This window comes from Calidris pugnax, unplaced genomic scaffold (assembly GCF_001431845.1).
Source record: "Calidris pugnax isolate Ruff unplaced genomic scaffold, ASM143184v1 scaffold103, whole genome shotgun sequence".
Classification (NCBI taxonomy): Eukaryota; Metazoa; Chordata; class Aves; order Charadriiformes; family Scolopacidae; genus Calidris; species Calidris pugnax.
The window spans coordinates 3,344,168-3,358,695 of NW_015090990.1; the positions used below are offsets into that span (position 1 = coordinate 3,344,168).

The 14,528-nt window shown below is 51.7% G+C and overlaps 2 protein-coding genes across 2 annotated transcripts in view; both read left to right on the top strand.

The window, feature by feature from the left end:
• The first annotated feature begins 6 nt into the window (after window positions 1–6).
• FAM134A (family with sequence similarity 134 member A) lies at window positions 7–14,355 on the top strand. Its single transcript, XM_014954701.1, has 9 exons — window positions 7–75; window positions 2,362–2,468; window positions 7,846–7,876; window positions 8,612–8,747; window positions 10,067–10,151; window positions 10,907–11,044; window positions 11,370–11,464; window positions 12,310–12,445; window positions 13,170–14,355. Exons 2-9 carry the CDS (start codon window positions 2,405–2,407, stop codon window positions 13,898–13,900), a joined length of 1,416 nt encoding a protein of 471 aa, XP_014810187.1. The 5' UTR covers window positions 7–75; window positions 2,362–2,404; the 3' UTR covers window positions 13,901–14,355.
• Window positions 14,002–14,528, top strand: part of ZFAND2B (zinc finger, AN1-type domain 2B) — a 5,622-nt gene continuing 5,095 nt past the window's right edge. Inside the window, 2 exon segments of the mRNA XM_014954120.1 lie at window positions 14,002–14,011; window positions 14,065–14,199. Of these exon segments, the coding sequence (XP_014809606.1) occupies window positions 14,002–14,011; window positions 14,065–14,199 (145 nt within the window).

The window sequence follows — 14,528 nt, forward strand, 5'->3', positions numbered from 1 at the left end:
GGCTCAGCGGCTGCTGGTGTGGGAGAGGCCGCTGTACAGCCTGGTCACCGCCGCCGCGCTCGGCGGGGCCCTCTGGTGAGCCGGGGCGGGGGGTAGGCCGCGGGGGGAGCGGGGCCGAGGCTGTCGGGGCGCTGCTCGCCTGGCCCTGGGCGGCGGGTGAGGCGGATGGCGGTGCCCGCTCTGGGCTGCCCGTGTCGTGTCCCTGCGGCAGGAGGGATGCGCTCAGCCGGCGCTGAGGGTGCTGTTTTCCGCCGACGGACACAACCGGGCCCCTCCCTGAGGGGAAACGGTGCCAACGGCTCGGGCAGGGTTTGCCCCGAGATAATAAAACGCAGCTGGGCCCCGGCTGGAGGCTCGCCCAGGCACGTTTCTGGTTAATTTTTGCATCCCTGGTTTTTATCGGTTGGCTTCACCCCATCGGCAGGGTCAGTGAGCCCCCCCCCTCCCCTCCCCGCCGGCCTCCTGCAGCGGCGGGCAGCCCTGCGGCGTTTTATTTAAGCCCTTCTGCTCGTTAATCGTTCTCTGGAGGCTGGTGATGTTTCACGTGATGGCCGAAGCCACCCGCTTCTGGGGGTGAGCGTGTTCCCCCTGCCCTGCCTTCCTCTGTCTCCTCTGCCCCTCGGGCAGGGAAGCAGCACCAGGAGCAGGCTGAGTGGCAGAGCCCAGCTGTGGATGGGAATGAAAAACATCCTGATTGTTTGTATAAACAGTGAGTCAGTTTTGCTGGCAAAAAAAACGCTCGCAGCCAGCAGCTTTCCCGGGAGAAAAAGGTCAAAACAGGCCAGGGAAAGAGTTAAACGTTGGTTGCAGATGGAATAGGAAGGGACAGGCTCTGAAGCCAGAGAAGGGGAAAGTATGTGACCAAACAGCCTTTGAAGTCGCTCTGAGGAGGCTGCTTACGTTCTGCTCCCTCATCCATATGATTATCAGAGACATACATGGTAGCCAGGTGCTGAAATGGTTTTGGACTTCTCTACCAGCTGGAAAGGTCTGAATGCGGAGCTTTGAAGTTAGTGGGAGGGGGAGAGGCGTGCCATGGGAGGGCAGGGGTGGTGCACGATGATGGCTAAGGGACTGTGCGTAAAAAGGTCGAGAAGAACAAAGAGTGCCCAGAATATGGGACAGCAGAGAAAGATTTAAATATCACAGAGGCGGAGGAATTATTTACGATCCCACAGAGGATTGAGCTTGCATCCTTCCACTGAGGTGGAACAGGAGGAAATTCTTCCAGAGCTGTTGTGTTAAGCTACAGAATTGTTGTCCCATGAGAATGGCTAAAAATGTTGTTGTTTAGGACATTACAGGCCCTGTAAGCCCTTGGAAATCCTGCAGCTTTCATTCTGTGCTGTCCGGTGAGGCAGATCTCTCCTCCAAGTCCTCCTCCCCTGATTGTGACTAGGTGGGGAGCACAGCCCTTCCCTGCGCTGCACGGCGAGATGCTCCCCAACTCTGATCAGCTTGATGCACTTGAGATTGGTTATTGGCAAGGTGAAATAGCGGAGTGGCTTTTCCTTCCTGGAAAGGAGTTTTCATTAAAGGAGAAAGGGTGAATGCGTTTTACCGGCAGTCATTTCTGGAGGGACTTAAAAAAGAGCTCCTCTGAACTGGAGGGAAGTGCTGATGCTCTTGCTTGGAGAAAAGGGGGAGTGCAGACAGTCACTGCTGGCACAAGTGCCACCCTGGGACCTTGGCTGTTCAATCTGTATGGAGTGAGGAGATAAACTCTTTGATGGTGGGATTGTGTGAGTGTGTGTGAGTAGTATTGTGTAAGCTGGCGTTTGGCTCAAGCCAATGTGTTGGTGAGGGACATGAAAGGTTTTACGATAGAGTCAAGTGAGCAGCTAAACCGTTTTAAGTGCCAGGCTCTGATTAAATGGGGAGAAATCTGCGATAAAAGAGCGAGCATCTAGAAGCAGGTGCAGGATGTGTTTTGATGCTGCCTGCGGGTAATGCTGGACCTTGTGGTGACAAATAGGATGTAAGTTTTCAGCAAACAGGCTGATTCTCAACTGTCTTCTGCTACAGCAATCTGTATTTACGTTACCTAGAGCCTCCACCTTGAGGATTCGGAGGGACTTGTACAAGGGAGCATAAGCTTTGTTTTACAACTGAAGGAGGAGCTCGGGAGCAGGGGAGGAGAGCGCTGGGAGATGGCAGGTAGTCAGCTGTCTGGTGGTGGGCAAAGGAGCCATTTGAGAATGTGCTGTGGTCAGGGTGGGCGTCTGTGGAGTACGGTGCTTGCTGCAATGGCTGGTAGCAGTCAGGTGTTTCTGCTCTGTTGTACACTAAGCTGTATCTGCTCATGAAGAGCAGTAACTTGCTGCCTTTTTCCTGCCTAACAGTTTCTCGTTTCATTTCTAGGTTGTTTTCCTCCACCTCCCTGAGACCCCTCTTTCTCCTCAGCATGTCCCTTCTTGGCATCCTCTTGCTGGAGAGGTGGAAGCCCAGGTTCCTGTTTGATTTCTCAGGTATGTGATGAGTCGCACTGCAGGCAGTGACACAGTTCTAGCGTTACCCCCTGCTGGGCTATGGCCACAGTTGGTCCCTTCATGGCTCTCATAGGTCGTGTAAGCCCTGTTCCTGCTGTAACTGCACGCCTTGGTACTGGTGCTGCCTGTTGCCTGTTTGTGTCAGAGTATTAGCATGTACCCTAATATTGTGGGCATGGGAAGAATTACTCCCACTGCTGAGAAGTTCTGAGAGTAACTCATTTTGTGAGTGACTAAGGGGGTTAGCTTGTCAGGGAAGCTGGTGACAGGGATGACGCAGTGTTTCTGCTATGTCCCTTCTCTCCTGCAAATGTTGGAGTGAAAAGATCATTCCAGGTCTGAGCATATACGGCCGGCTGTGCTGAGGGAAGGAAACGAGGGGGTTGAAGTGTATTGGTTTTAATTAAGTACAGCGTGGACTTATGCCCTGAAAGAGGCAGAGCAGATGAGAGCCACTTCTCCTTGGGGCAGGTAGCAGAGTGGATGATGAGGTCTGACAGCGGGGACAGTCAGTGTATTGTACCTGTACTGAACAGCATCTGGTCTCCAGCTAATCAGTGAGTCTGATCACTTGGCTTATCTTTCCCGGTTACTGAAGGGTCTTTGCCAACTTCAGACACAAAAGCAACAAGAGGAATAGTCTCAGAACGATGATGGGGTGGATTGGCTGCTGTCTGCTTTGAGTGCCTCCTTCATTGGAATTTGTGAAACCACTGGACCCAGACCTGCCTATTGCATCTACTGCTGCTGTTCAAAGGCAGCTTGGGGCCCTCCTTCCCTGCCCCCCTACTCTAGGGAACATTTCCGAATGAAAGCCCCTCTATATGTGTGTTTGTAAGGTGCCTTTTATTTGACCTAAGAGGGTACTGACTTAAAGGGTGCTTTCACAGAACTCCTGATAAGATTAGATATGTTTCAGCTGTAGTCTTGAAACTGTTTGCTTTGTGTGGTTCAGGTAACTAGGCAGCCAAGCTGGACTGGCCAATTTAATTTCCTGCTTATTCACATTGGATTTTTAAGGGAATAGTTTAAAGCCAACCCAAAACATCTCACTTGAAACCTGTCCAGAAATGCAAAAGCCTGGTGTCCAGTACAGAATGGTGTCATTGAGGCAGGTGAGGGTAGAGTCTCTCCAGCAAGTACAAGGCCTGTAAAACTTGTGTTATCACAGAAGAAACAAGAAATCCATACGGAGATCAAGTTATATGATGCAGAGGAATGAAAAAAAAGAAAAACAAACAAAGTGACACACCAGGGTTTAGACTCATCTTGTATCATCAGCTCTGCAAGAAGTCACTGCACATCCACTGAGCCACTCTGCAGTGGTGTTCTTCCCCATATTTGACTCCTTGCTGCTTTTCTGCTGCTGACAGCAAAGAACAGGGACACCTTTCTGATGCGCCTGGTTAGGTCACAGCCTTGATTTCAGCATGGTCCACTGAACCATGTTTCCTCAGCCTCCGCAAGGAAGGAGTGGTGCTCTGCGTTCCTGAGGGGCCTCCTGTTGAATTGCTGAATACTTAGGGGTTCTTGTCTGGCTCTCATTTCCCGCTGAAGCAGAGCTGTAGCTTTGTGGCTTTCCTCCTCAGTGCTTCCTGTAAGCCTTTCCAGGAGCTTTTGGAAGTAGGTCAGTACCACACCTTCAAGAGTCGGCACGTATATACACAAACCTCAGCTTGTGGCAGTTCTGTGTGTCTTGGGTGACTGCTTATAACATCACTTCTGAAGGAATGCTAAAACCTCAGCGTGTATTTTGCAGTTACTCACACACTGTCATCGGGGATGCACTAACAGAAGCAAGATACACCACCTTTTTAGGTCTTGTTAGAAGGGACTGCATATTTTCGGTCCCCATGCAGGGTATTCTCTCTATATGTAACTACCTTTACATGGGGTTCCACTTAAGTATTGTTTAAGGACTTAGGAGGCACCTCCACTTTCTCCTGAAATGGGTATCAGGTAGGGATGCTTTCTGTACCATTGTTTGGCAGCTGTATTTTGGTCAGCGTAGGAGAGCATAGCATGGAATAGATTTAGCAAAGCCTGCATTGCAATTGAATGCTGGTACTCCTTAAAAAGGGCCCCTGCTTTCCAGCTAAAGTTTACACACAGATGAAGAATGCCTCTTGAGGAAGCGTTGAAAACCTGTAAGAGCCAAGGAATCCATCAGCGATAATTTGTCAGTACCAACGTGTAACCTAAACTCTTCTGCGGCTGACTGGTCTCCCAGAAGAGTCTGGTGTATGTCAAGTGGTTTGTATTAACCCACAATCCGGTGTGAAATGCCGACAGCAAGATTTCAGCCACTTAGTGATGATCTGAGGCCAGCTGTGGGTGTCCTGCTTCCTGGCTTAATTGTACCAGTGCTAGACAGAATAGCAGCACAGGTTGGAGCTAAGCCTTACCTAAGTGAACGTGTCCTGCCAGAAACACTCCAGGTTTTGTGTGGTTGGGCTGTTCCTTTGCCTGGTGTAAGACTCCAGAGCTTTGAGATGGCCAGCAGGCAGACTACTCCGCTACAGCAAGTGAGATACCGTTGATTTTAGAGACAGCTTGTGTTTTGCCAGATAGTTGAAATCACGTGAACGCTCTGCAGCCTGCTGAAACGTTCTGCAGCTCCCCAAAGTGTCTCTGAAACCTTCAGAAGCAACCGAGGAGAACTGTTTCACTCCCTCTGCTGGCATATTTTGGTTGGCTTGGATTACTGCAGTCAGTCAGAGAGGAATGGGGCTCCTCTGCCCTCCTTCTTGCCGTGTTGCTGGCACTTCTGCCCAGCAGAGTACAACAAGCATCCCAGCACCTCGTTTTTAGTAGCTGGTACAACCAGTATAGCCAGCTGTCACAGACCAGCCAGTGCCAAATGTAATTGATTTGGTGGTTTAGTGCAGGTAATAGATGGGGCTTTGAGATATAGCTGGATTTCTGCGTGCTGCGGTTAAGCAGCTTTAGATTCCTGAGCACAACAACAACATACAGCGACAGCAGCAACCGCTTCGTAGGGGTGGAGCAACCTCCATAATATCCCTTTCTCACCCCAAGCTGCCTTTGTGAGCCGTGCTGCTGGCTGCCTCGGCGGCCGTACCCCGCGGTGGCGGGCAGGGGAGCGGATGGGCAGCCCAGTCTGAGAGCAGTCGACTCCTCTTGTCAGGCCCCATTACTGGAAATCTGGGTCACGCTCTCAAAGAATCGCCTCCTCCCCTGGGCTGCTGGCCTCCCGCTCCACTGCACCCTGCGAGCGGGCTGTGCGGCGCCTGCAGCGGGAGGAGGAGTCTGACATACTTGGCCCCGGTGGCCTGTGTCGTGGGAGAAGGGTGGCAAGGCAGCTGCAAGCAGCGGCTCTCCCCTGCGGCTTGAACCCGAGTCTGAAGTCTCCCTGCGTGCTGGCAGTGACGGATGTTCGCTCCTTCTGTGCGTTTCCCTGGGGGAGTCGCTGCTGATCTTGGGCCTTGCATCTGGCTGATGACTCCAGGGAGGATTCAAACCCCTTTTTTGCTCACATTGCATTTTTCAGATGGTTTCTAACGGTTAGCCTGGACGCTGAACTTCTCTCTTCCTTTGTTTTAGTCCTGTTTACGTGGTGACGTGCAGTGTGGGGGATAGGGTCCCACTGATTTTTAGAACCTCTTGGACTAGGTTTGCCGTTGGCCAGACAGCACCTAAGATGTATCTGTCCCTACCAGCTTTAGGACAGTAGGCTGACTGGTAGAGGAGATGTAATGATTTAACCCCAGCTGGCAAATAAGCATGGCACAGCCACTTGCTCACTCCCCCTCGGTGGGATCAGGGAGAGATTTGGAAGAGTAAAAGTGAGAAAACTCATGGGTTGAGATAAAGACAGTTAAATATGTAAATCAAAAGCAGCACACACAAGCAAAGCAAAACAAGTAATTCATTCACTGCTTCCCATGGGCACGCAGGGGTTCAGCCATCCCCAGAAAAGCAGGGCTCCATCACATGTAAGGGTTACATGGGGAGACAAACACCATCACTGCACATTTCCCCCCCCCTTCTTCTTCCCCCAGCTTCATATGCTGAGCATGACATCATATGGTATGGAACATCCCTTTGGTCAGTTGGGGTCAGCTGTCCCAGCTGTGTCCCCTCCCAGCTTCTTGTGTACCCCCAGCCTGCTCACTGGTGGGGTGCTGTGAGGATCAGAAAAGACCTTGACTCTGTGTTAGCACTGCTCAGCCATAACTAAAACATCCCTGTATTAGCAACATACTTTTCAGCACAAATCCAAAACGTAGCCCCATACTAGCTACTATGAAGAAAATGAACTCTACCCCAGCCAAAACCAGCACAGTCAGGTAGGTCTCAAGGAGCCTTCACAGCATGATCAGGGCCTTATTAAACACAGGAGACTTGTAACGACTGTGTTGCTGGAAGGGCTTTAGTTGAGCCCTGTGCATCCCCAGACACTAGTCAGCTAGCCAGGACTCCCAAATCCATGGGCAGCCAGGCTCATGAGTTCCAGCTGTCATAGAAATATTCGGGGTTTTTTTTTTCTTCTATGTGTCTAAAAGCAGAGCATAATCATGTGTGAGCTCTGCCATTGAAATGCTGCTCCTCTTTTCGGTGCTGCATGGACTAAGTCCCAGTTTGGTCATCACTGGGTTGGGTGCAGAGAGGAATGGGAGAAGCTTTCCCTTTGAAAAAGTCCCTTGCTCTTATCCAGACTGCCAGACCTTAGGATTGCCTGGCACAAAGGGCTGTCAGGGGACATGAGAGCCCTAAAATTAGATAATTATACACACAAGGCTGCTATTTGTTACTTAATTCCATGGGAAAGGATAGAGACATCAGGAGATCTCTGGCATTTGTGTGCAGCACCCTGCCAGGGACTGTGGTCTGGACTGGTTGGTGGGAAACGCAGCTGAGATCTGCTAGTGCTGTGTTGGGCTCGGAGGTGGGAGCTGAGGCTTTGCCCAGCACAGGGACCATGCTGGCAGCCCTCTATGAATGGCAAGGGCTGGGCAGCTGCCCTGGGGGTGGCACTGCCCAGCCAGGAGGGACACCAGGCCAAACTGTATGGTCCCTGCAGTGGAGAGCCCACGTGCTAGGGTGCAGGGTGCACCTCAGATACGAGTGTCCTGCACGTGTGTGTCACCACAGGTTGCAAGGTGTGCTGGTGCACCCCGAGACCAGTGCTGTGGCTGCTCCGAGTCTCCAGGCGTGCTCACTGGAGCCTGTGCAGCTCAAACTCCAAGGCTGCTTGCGTGAGAGCATGAAGAAGGTCCCCAGGGTGCTTCCCTAGCTAAGGATGATACATCTCCAGCTCTGCTCTGTTCAAGTGGTAAAAATGTCGGGTTGCATTTTGCAGTTGGCTGACTAATCTCCTGTGTTCTCTCTACAGCACAGCCATCAGAGGAGCCGGGAGGGGAGAGGTAAGCTCACTGATGTGTTCCTTGATGAGAAGGGAGTGTGGGGAAGCCTTAATTTAGTGTGGTGATCTCACCTGCCCTTTTTGCTGTTGTTGATAGACACAGTGTGTCTCCTGCTGTGAAACACTGGTAGCAGTTTCTCCTGCACCGGGAGCTGCTTATCAGCTCTGAAGCCACAGTTGGAGACTCTGGGGAAACCTAGTGTTCTTTCAGTAGCAATAAAGCTCAAGTGCTTCTGATGCTAGGAACTCGTGGGTTTCTTCCCTGGATCTGTCCTGAACTATTTTAAGAATCTTCCAGAGAGGAGATCCCCGAGGCTGACTTTTGCAGGCCATATGTGCTGTCTGTGATGGCATAACTCGCATCCTGTGCTTGGCCATGTTGTAGGTCTGAGCACCACGTTCTGGCTACCTCCGACTTGGTGCCAGAGGAGGCCATGTAACTAGTTGCACCTCCAGCCCTTCTGTCCGTGTGGCTTTGAGTAAACCGCTTTGCATCTTGGGCCTATGGCACGGGGATGCTGTGGCATGGTGTCTGCTGCTTGGCTCGGGTTTGTCTTGGCTGTCTTCCTGATTAAAGGAAAAAAGTATCTCCAAATCAAGCGTCTTCCATAGCTCAGTTGAAGATGCTGTCAGTATTGTCAAGGGTAGGGATCTCTGCTTCCCAGTCTAGCTGTTCCCTCTCCCAACAAAACAGACCATGTTCAAAAATTGTCTTCTTGCTCTTGTCTATCTCTAGTGAGGGGGTGACTTCAGGGGCACAACCTCACCTGCTCAGTGTCCCTGAGCTGTGCCACTGTCTGGCAGAGAGCTGGGTCACCTTCAGGCTGTACCTGCAGGAACTGCTACAGTACAAGAGGCAAAATCCTGCCAAGGTAAGCTGGAGATACCTACTCTTCTGTGCAGGGGCTTTTCTTTCCATTGCTAGTGGTCTAGGAGATGGAAGAATGTCAAATCAATATTTTTACGTTTCCTATCCCTGTTTAACATTTGCTGTTCATTCCTTTCAGACTTTGTGCCATGGGAAGCTTAAGTAATGAGCAATTTCCTTCCAGTATTTGTAAGCTGGAGCTGAACTTAACCCCTTCTGTGAATGGCTAGTGTGCAAAGGAAGCTCTTAGACTGGGAGTGGGGAGAAAACAGGGGAGCCTACAGTCTCTGCCCCTTTCATAGGCTCCATTCATCCCTTTAATCTTGTCCTGCCTATTTTGCTAGTGAAGATGCAGCTAGCCAAGTCCAAATGCAGAGGTGTTTCTGAGTGCACGGAAACTTGTCGTAAACGATGTTCTGATGGCTGTGACGTGTGTTGTTTGAAAAAGGGTTTGTAGACAGGACATGCCTTAGCATCACAAAAAATAGGGGAGACCAGCCACTGGGATTGTATCAGGCTTGCTGGGGTACAGTGTGCCAAAAGGAGCGGGTTTCTCTCACTGCTGATTACTCCTCTTCTGTTAAAACACTCTCCCAGCTACAGGGAGTAGGAGACCGGGATCAAGATGCCCGTAAAGCATGAATTCATGGAGAGAAAAGCCTTTAGAGGGCCCTAGGTTTTGTAGACCCTTTCCATTATGAATGAAAATCTTCATTGCTGTATTTAGTCGATACCTGAACCCATGGCCTGGCTTGCAGGGTGTCTGTTCTCACTTCTCCTCCTCTCCAGGAGAAGGCAGGACAAGCCCTCAGGGCTGCACCGTTATACTTCCACTTTTTCCAGAGGAGGAAGGTCCTGGTCTGGTGGCAGTGTGGGTTCTGCTAATGCTTCTGCCAGCTGGTTTATTGCATAGCTGTGACTCTGTAACAGCTGCCTATCTCTTTTGGGACAGTACAGGCTTCTCTTAAAGTGCTGAGCTCTGCAGGGGAGATGTACTCTAAAATGGCAATTTGCAATATCCCATCCTAGCCTCAAGGAAGATCGTTTACTTCGGAAAGAACTGTCTGATAAAGTTTTGATTCATTTTATTGGGGTCTGGGGTTACCTTGGTTTTCCTGTGCTTGAAACCTCTAATGCTTACAGCTTAACCCAGCCAGCCTGTCTGAGTTGTGACTGTCAGCATCTGAATGTACTCGGTGCAGAGCTGGTGTACTGACTGTGTTAGGAGCATCCCTCGTTTTGCTCTAACTGGGTTCCCTGCACTGGTTGCGTAGATGTATCTCTGCCTCTTGTCACTTCTGTTTGTCCTCTCTCTTCCTTCAGTTCTGCATGAGTGTCTGTTCAGGCTGCCTGATTCTGGCTGTAGTTGGACACTATGTTCCAGGCATAATGATCTCCTACATCATTTGTGAGTATAAGCAGCTCTCTCCTCTGACTTAAGCTGAAACGTGACCTAACTGTGCTGGGTAGAATACGCTGGTAGAAGCATATTTGTGGTTTTTCCAGAGGGGATCTGCGCTAGATGATTGATCAATAGAGGCAATGTGCTCGGGGAGGTGTGTGGCTGTGAGTGTGTGCATGCAGTACCACTGCAGCGTCGGGAGAGGGAACCGTGGCTAAAGCATCCCTTCCTCTCCCACCCATGGCTGGGGGGCTCTGCTGGTGGGGCCCCAGAGAAGCAGAAACCTGCAGTCTCTCAGTTAAAGTTGTTAAAGAAGCTGCATGTTTAGCAAATAAGACCTTTTTCACTGCATCGTGAGTCCCTGCTAACTCTGAAGACTGTTCGGGTGGTCTGCTGCTAGTGCATCTACATACCAGCTCTACGCTGCTACCCTTATAAAAGTTTTGCTGATTTTTAGTCTTCATAACCTCATTTCATGGCCTCTATTGCATGTTGGGGCTGGGATGCAGTGGCCGAAGAAGAGGGCTTACGCTTCATCTTAACATGAATCTGTTTCCTAACAGACCTGTTAGGAAAACCTGGTTAATCAAGCAGCTTTGGCATGAGTAAGAGCAGCCATGGATGAGGATTTTAGGCAGTCAGATGGGAAAGCAAATGCCATTCAGCTGCGCTTCCCCTGCTGCAGTTTCTTGCTGGTGCCCCGTAAAGGGCTGGGTTGTGCTTGGTCTGTCTCTCACACTCCCTGCATCCTGTCGTCCCAGTGCTCAGCATTCTGCTCTGGCCTCTGGTGGTCTACCACGAGCTGATCCAGAGGATGTACACGCGTTTGGAGCCTGTCCTGATGAAACTGGACTACAGTATGAAGGCAGAGACGCTGCACCACAAGCATGAGAAGAAGAGTAAGGACCCACCTTCGCTCCGACTTTTTCTGGGGCTGTACTCCCAGGGTGGAGCCCCAGCAAAGGGACAATGGGGGAGCAGGTCCGCCAACAGTGTGACCTGAAAGGCTGCAGCAGAGCAGGGGAAAACAGTGAAATTTGAGGGCTATGGGGAGAGCAACTGGGCAGGTAATCCTGGGAACAGCAAAGGAGAGAAACAGATTACAGTTGGGCTTCTGGGAAACCTGTGCAATTTCACAGGATGGTAGAAGCTGTGGGAAAGTGATGTATAAAGGCATTAAAATTCCTTCAGTCTCATGTAAAACCTTTCTCCTCTTTCTCACAGAGCGACAAGGGAAGAGTGAGCCTGCAGCAGGTGATGAGCCAACAGCAGAGACGGAGAGTGAGAGCGAAGCAGAGCTGTCAGGCTTCTCCCCAGTGGTAAGAGCAGAAAGAGCTGTGCAGGAGCCAGTCCCTGCTGTCTGGTCTGAGCACAGCTGCATTGATAATGAACAGCAGAGCAACAAGTCGCTTCTTTGCAGAATCCCAAGGGGAGGAGGGTATTAGTTTGATGGAGGCCATTGTCTCCAATCTGGGTATTGAGAGTTCAGCAGCACAGGGCTGGCGATGCAGGAGCAGGACAGGGTGAGCCGTGCTCCTGCCTCCTGCTGACCTGCACCATTGCGAATGTAAGTGTCTCCTAAAGAAACCAGCTCTCCTGGTGTAATGTGCAGGGGCTCCTTGCTGCTGGAAAGGGAAGATGAGGAATTCTTAGACCATTCCCTGCTCTCAGTCAGACCAGGTGTGACCTTTCTGTATGTGCCCTACAGAAGCAGACCAAGCGTCTTCCTTTACAGGAGCTCTGGGCACGTAGCTGGGCTGTAGGATGGGAAGCTTCAGCTTCCAAAGGAATCCAGATACTTGAATTGCTGCTACTTGTAGAAGGCTTCATTGGGCCCAGTGTGAATGCAAGAGGGAAGGGCTGTTTTGCCAAATGGTGGTCCCAGGAGAGGCAGAAGGATAGAAGCCTTCTGAGACTCCTACAGGCTGATCCCGTCTTACGCTGGCTCTTTTGGGTTCTTCGCTGAGGGCAGGCAAAGCTTCATGCAGTGAATTATTGCAGGAAAGCCAGTGTGAGCCAAGACTGTCCTTCCCTGGCAGTGCATGTCTACCATCCCTGTGCAGAGTCTCTCCAGCAAAGGAGTTCTGCCTGAGAGCTCTGATTTGTGCAGAGGTGCCCGTAGGCAGCACTGGTAGTCAGGAATTTGCACTTTCATCCCGTGCAGGTGGATGTGAAGAAGACTGCCCTGGCACTGTCAATCACAGATTCTGAGCTTTCTGATGAGGAGGCTTCCATCCTGGAGAGTGGGGGCTTTTCTGTCTCAAGGGCTACCACCCCACAGCTGACGGATGTTTCTGAAGGTACGTGATGGGACACTTCGCTGCCTTCCTGACCCTGAGTGTTTTGTCCCAGAAAAAAACCCTCCAAACACAGGGAGAGAACCTAGCTATTTGCAGCGGAAAGGGAGTTAAAAGGAGGAAGCAGTAACAGCCGTGCTGTGTGCCCTGGCTTCATGGCTGATCGTGAGCTGGTCCTGAGCGGACATCTGCCTCTGATGACTGGCCCACAAGACAATGTTTTCTTTTGTCACTCCAGCAAGGGAGTGACATCTACAAGGTCATCCACAAAGTGCTGCAGAAATAATTGCATGGTATAGTCACACACTTATATATGATGCTGGGTGAAACAGGTCAGACACCCCACTCTGTCAGACTTACAAGCTCAGAGAAAGACTCGTTAGTGGTGAGGAACGTGAAGGTAATTGCTAGGATGTGGTCACTTCGGTGTCTGAGGAGGAACAGGCCGGTGATGTGCTGTAAGGACAATTTTCCTGACCCTGTGGGTTTTAGTGGAGGGCTCTAGATGCAGAGAGCGTGAGCTGGAGAAGGAAGTCCTCAAAAGGGACACTCCGCGTGAGTTGTGCCACTGGGGAGAAGGGAGTAACCACAGACCCCTTCTTGCTGAGCTCCCAGAGCTGGGAAGATGCCCAAAAGTGAGCCCTGGTGTATGGGGGAGGTGGGTGGGTGGTATCAGCGCCCTGGGTCGAGGTGAGGGGACCCGTGCCTTAATGCTGGTGCCTTTCAGACCTGGATCAGCAGAGCCTGCACAGCGAGCCGGAGGAGTCATTTTCCAAGGACCTGGCAGAGTTTCCCTCCGTGGAAGAATACCATTCCAGAGACCTGGGACCACAGGGCGACGAAGACGCGTTTGGTGTGCCTCTGGGTCCTGAGCTTGCCCACGCTGCCCGTGAGCTGGACTCGGCAGAGAAGGAGGCCGCGGACTCTGACCTCTCCATCCTTCGCCTGGCGTCTCCTCTGCATTTTGTAAATACGCATTTCAATGGCAGCGGGCAAGCGGCAGGAGGCGACGCCGAGCCAAAGACTGTCCCTGCCCCGGGCCTGGGCATCTGCATCAACACGCTGAGCGAGGAGATCGTCACCACTGCCATCACCACGGCGGTGCAGAACACCCTCTCTGCTCTCCTGCGGTCCTCGGAGGCCAGCGAGGGGCCCTCCCTCTCCGAGTTCCTCCCCACCGAGCCCGAAGAGAAACTGAGCTTCCAAGCGCAGTTGTCAGAGACCGAAGCGGTGGAGACGGAGACGGCAGCTTCACCGGAGGATGAGGAGGAAGCAGATGACTTTGAGCTACTGGATCAGGGGGAGCTGGAGCAAATGGATGTAGAGCTGGGGCTCGGAGAGGAGCAGGAGGCACAAGAGTCTCCTGCCGCTCCGGCTCCCCCCTCTCCCACACTTGCTGAGCTGCCAAAGCAAGGAGATGAGGAGGAGGCAGTGATGACAGCAGCATCTATGTCTTAGGTCTTCTTCATGCACCCCCTTTTCCTCCATCGTCACTGGAAAGAAGGAAGGACTCACACCGTGAACGTGCAGTGGGTTTTTAGATGTTTGTGTTGACCGGGATGGAAACGCGTCAGTGTTAATGTGCTGTGTCTGGAATTAACAAATCCTTTCCATCCTTCTAGAGCCCGGCCTTCGCTGGCTGAGCGGGAGGTCACCCCTGCCCCACGGCCGGGGGGTGAGCCGGCTCCTAGAAGCCTTACGCCACGATCGAAACACCAACCCCAGCAAACGCTTCCTAGTAATGGTGCGGTGTCTTGGTCTGTCTTCTGTTTGTCTTTTTCGTTTTGCACGCAGAGTACCGGGCTGTAGCTGTAGCTGCTGCGAATACCCACGCCCCCCCCACCCCCCGAGTAGGACATATGCAATCTTATTTTATTGGGTTTTTAAATGGCTAAAAGTGTAAATAATTTTAACTTTTCATTGGTTTCGTTTTGGGGGGGTGGGGGGGAAAGGGACGGGGCGCACAGTCGACCGTGGCTGTCGGGGGCTTGGGGCTGGGAAGGGGTGCGTGGAGGGGAGCGGTGGGGGGGGGCGAGACTGGGGGGCAGGCAATACCTGGGGGTTTTTAAATTTTTTTTCATCCCTG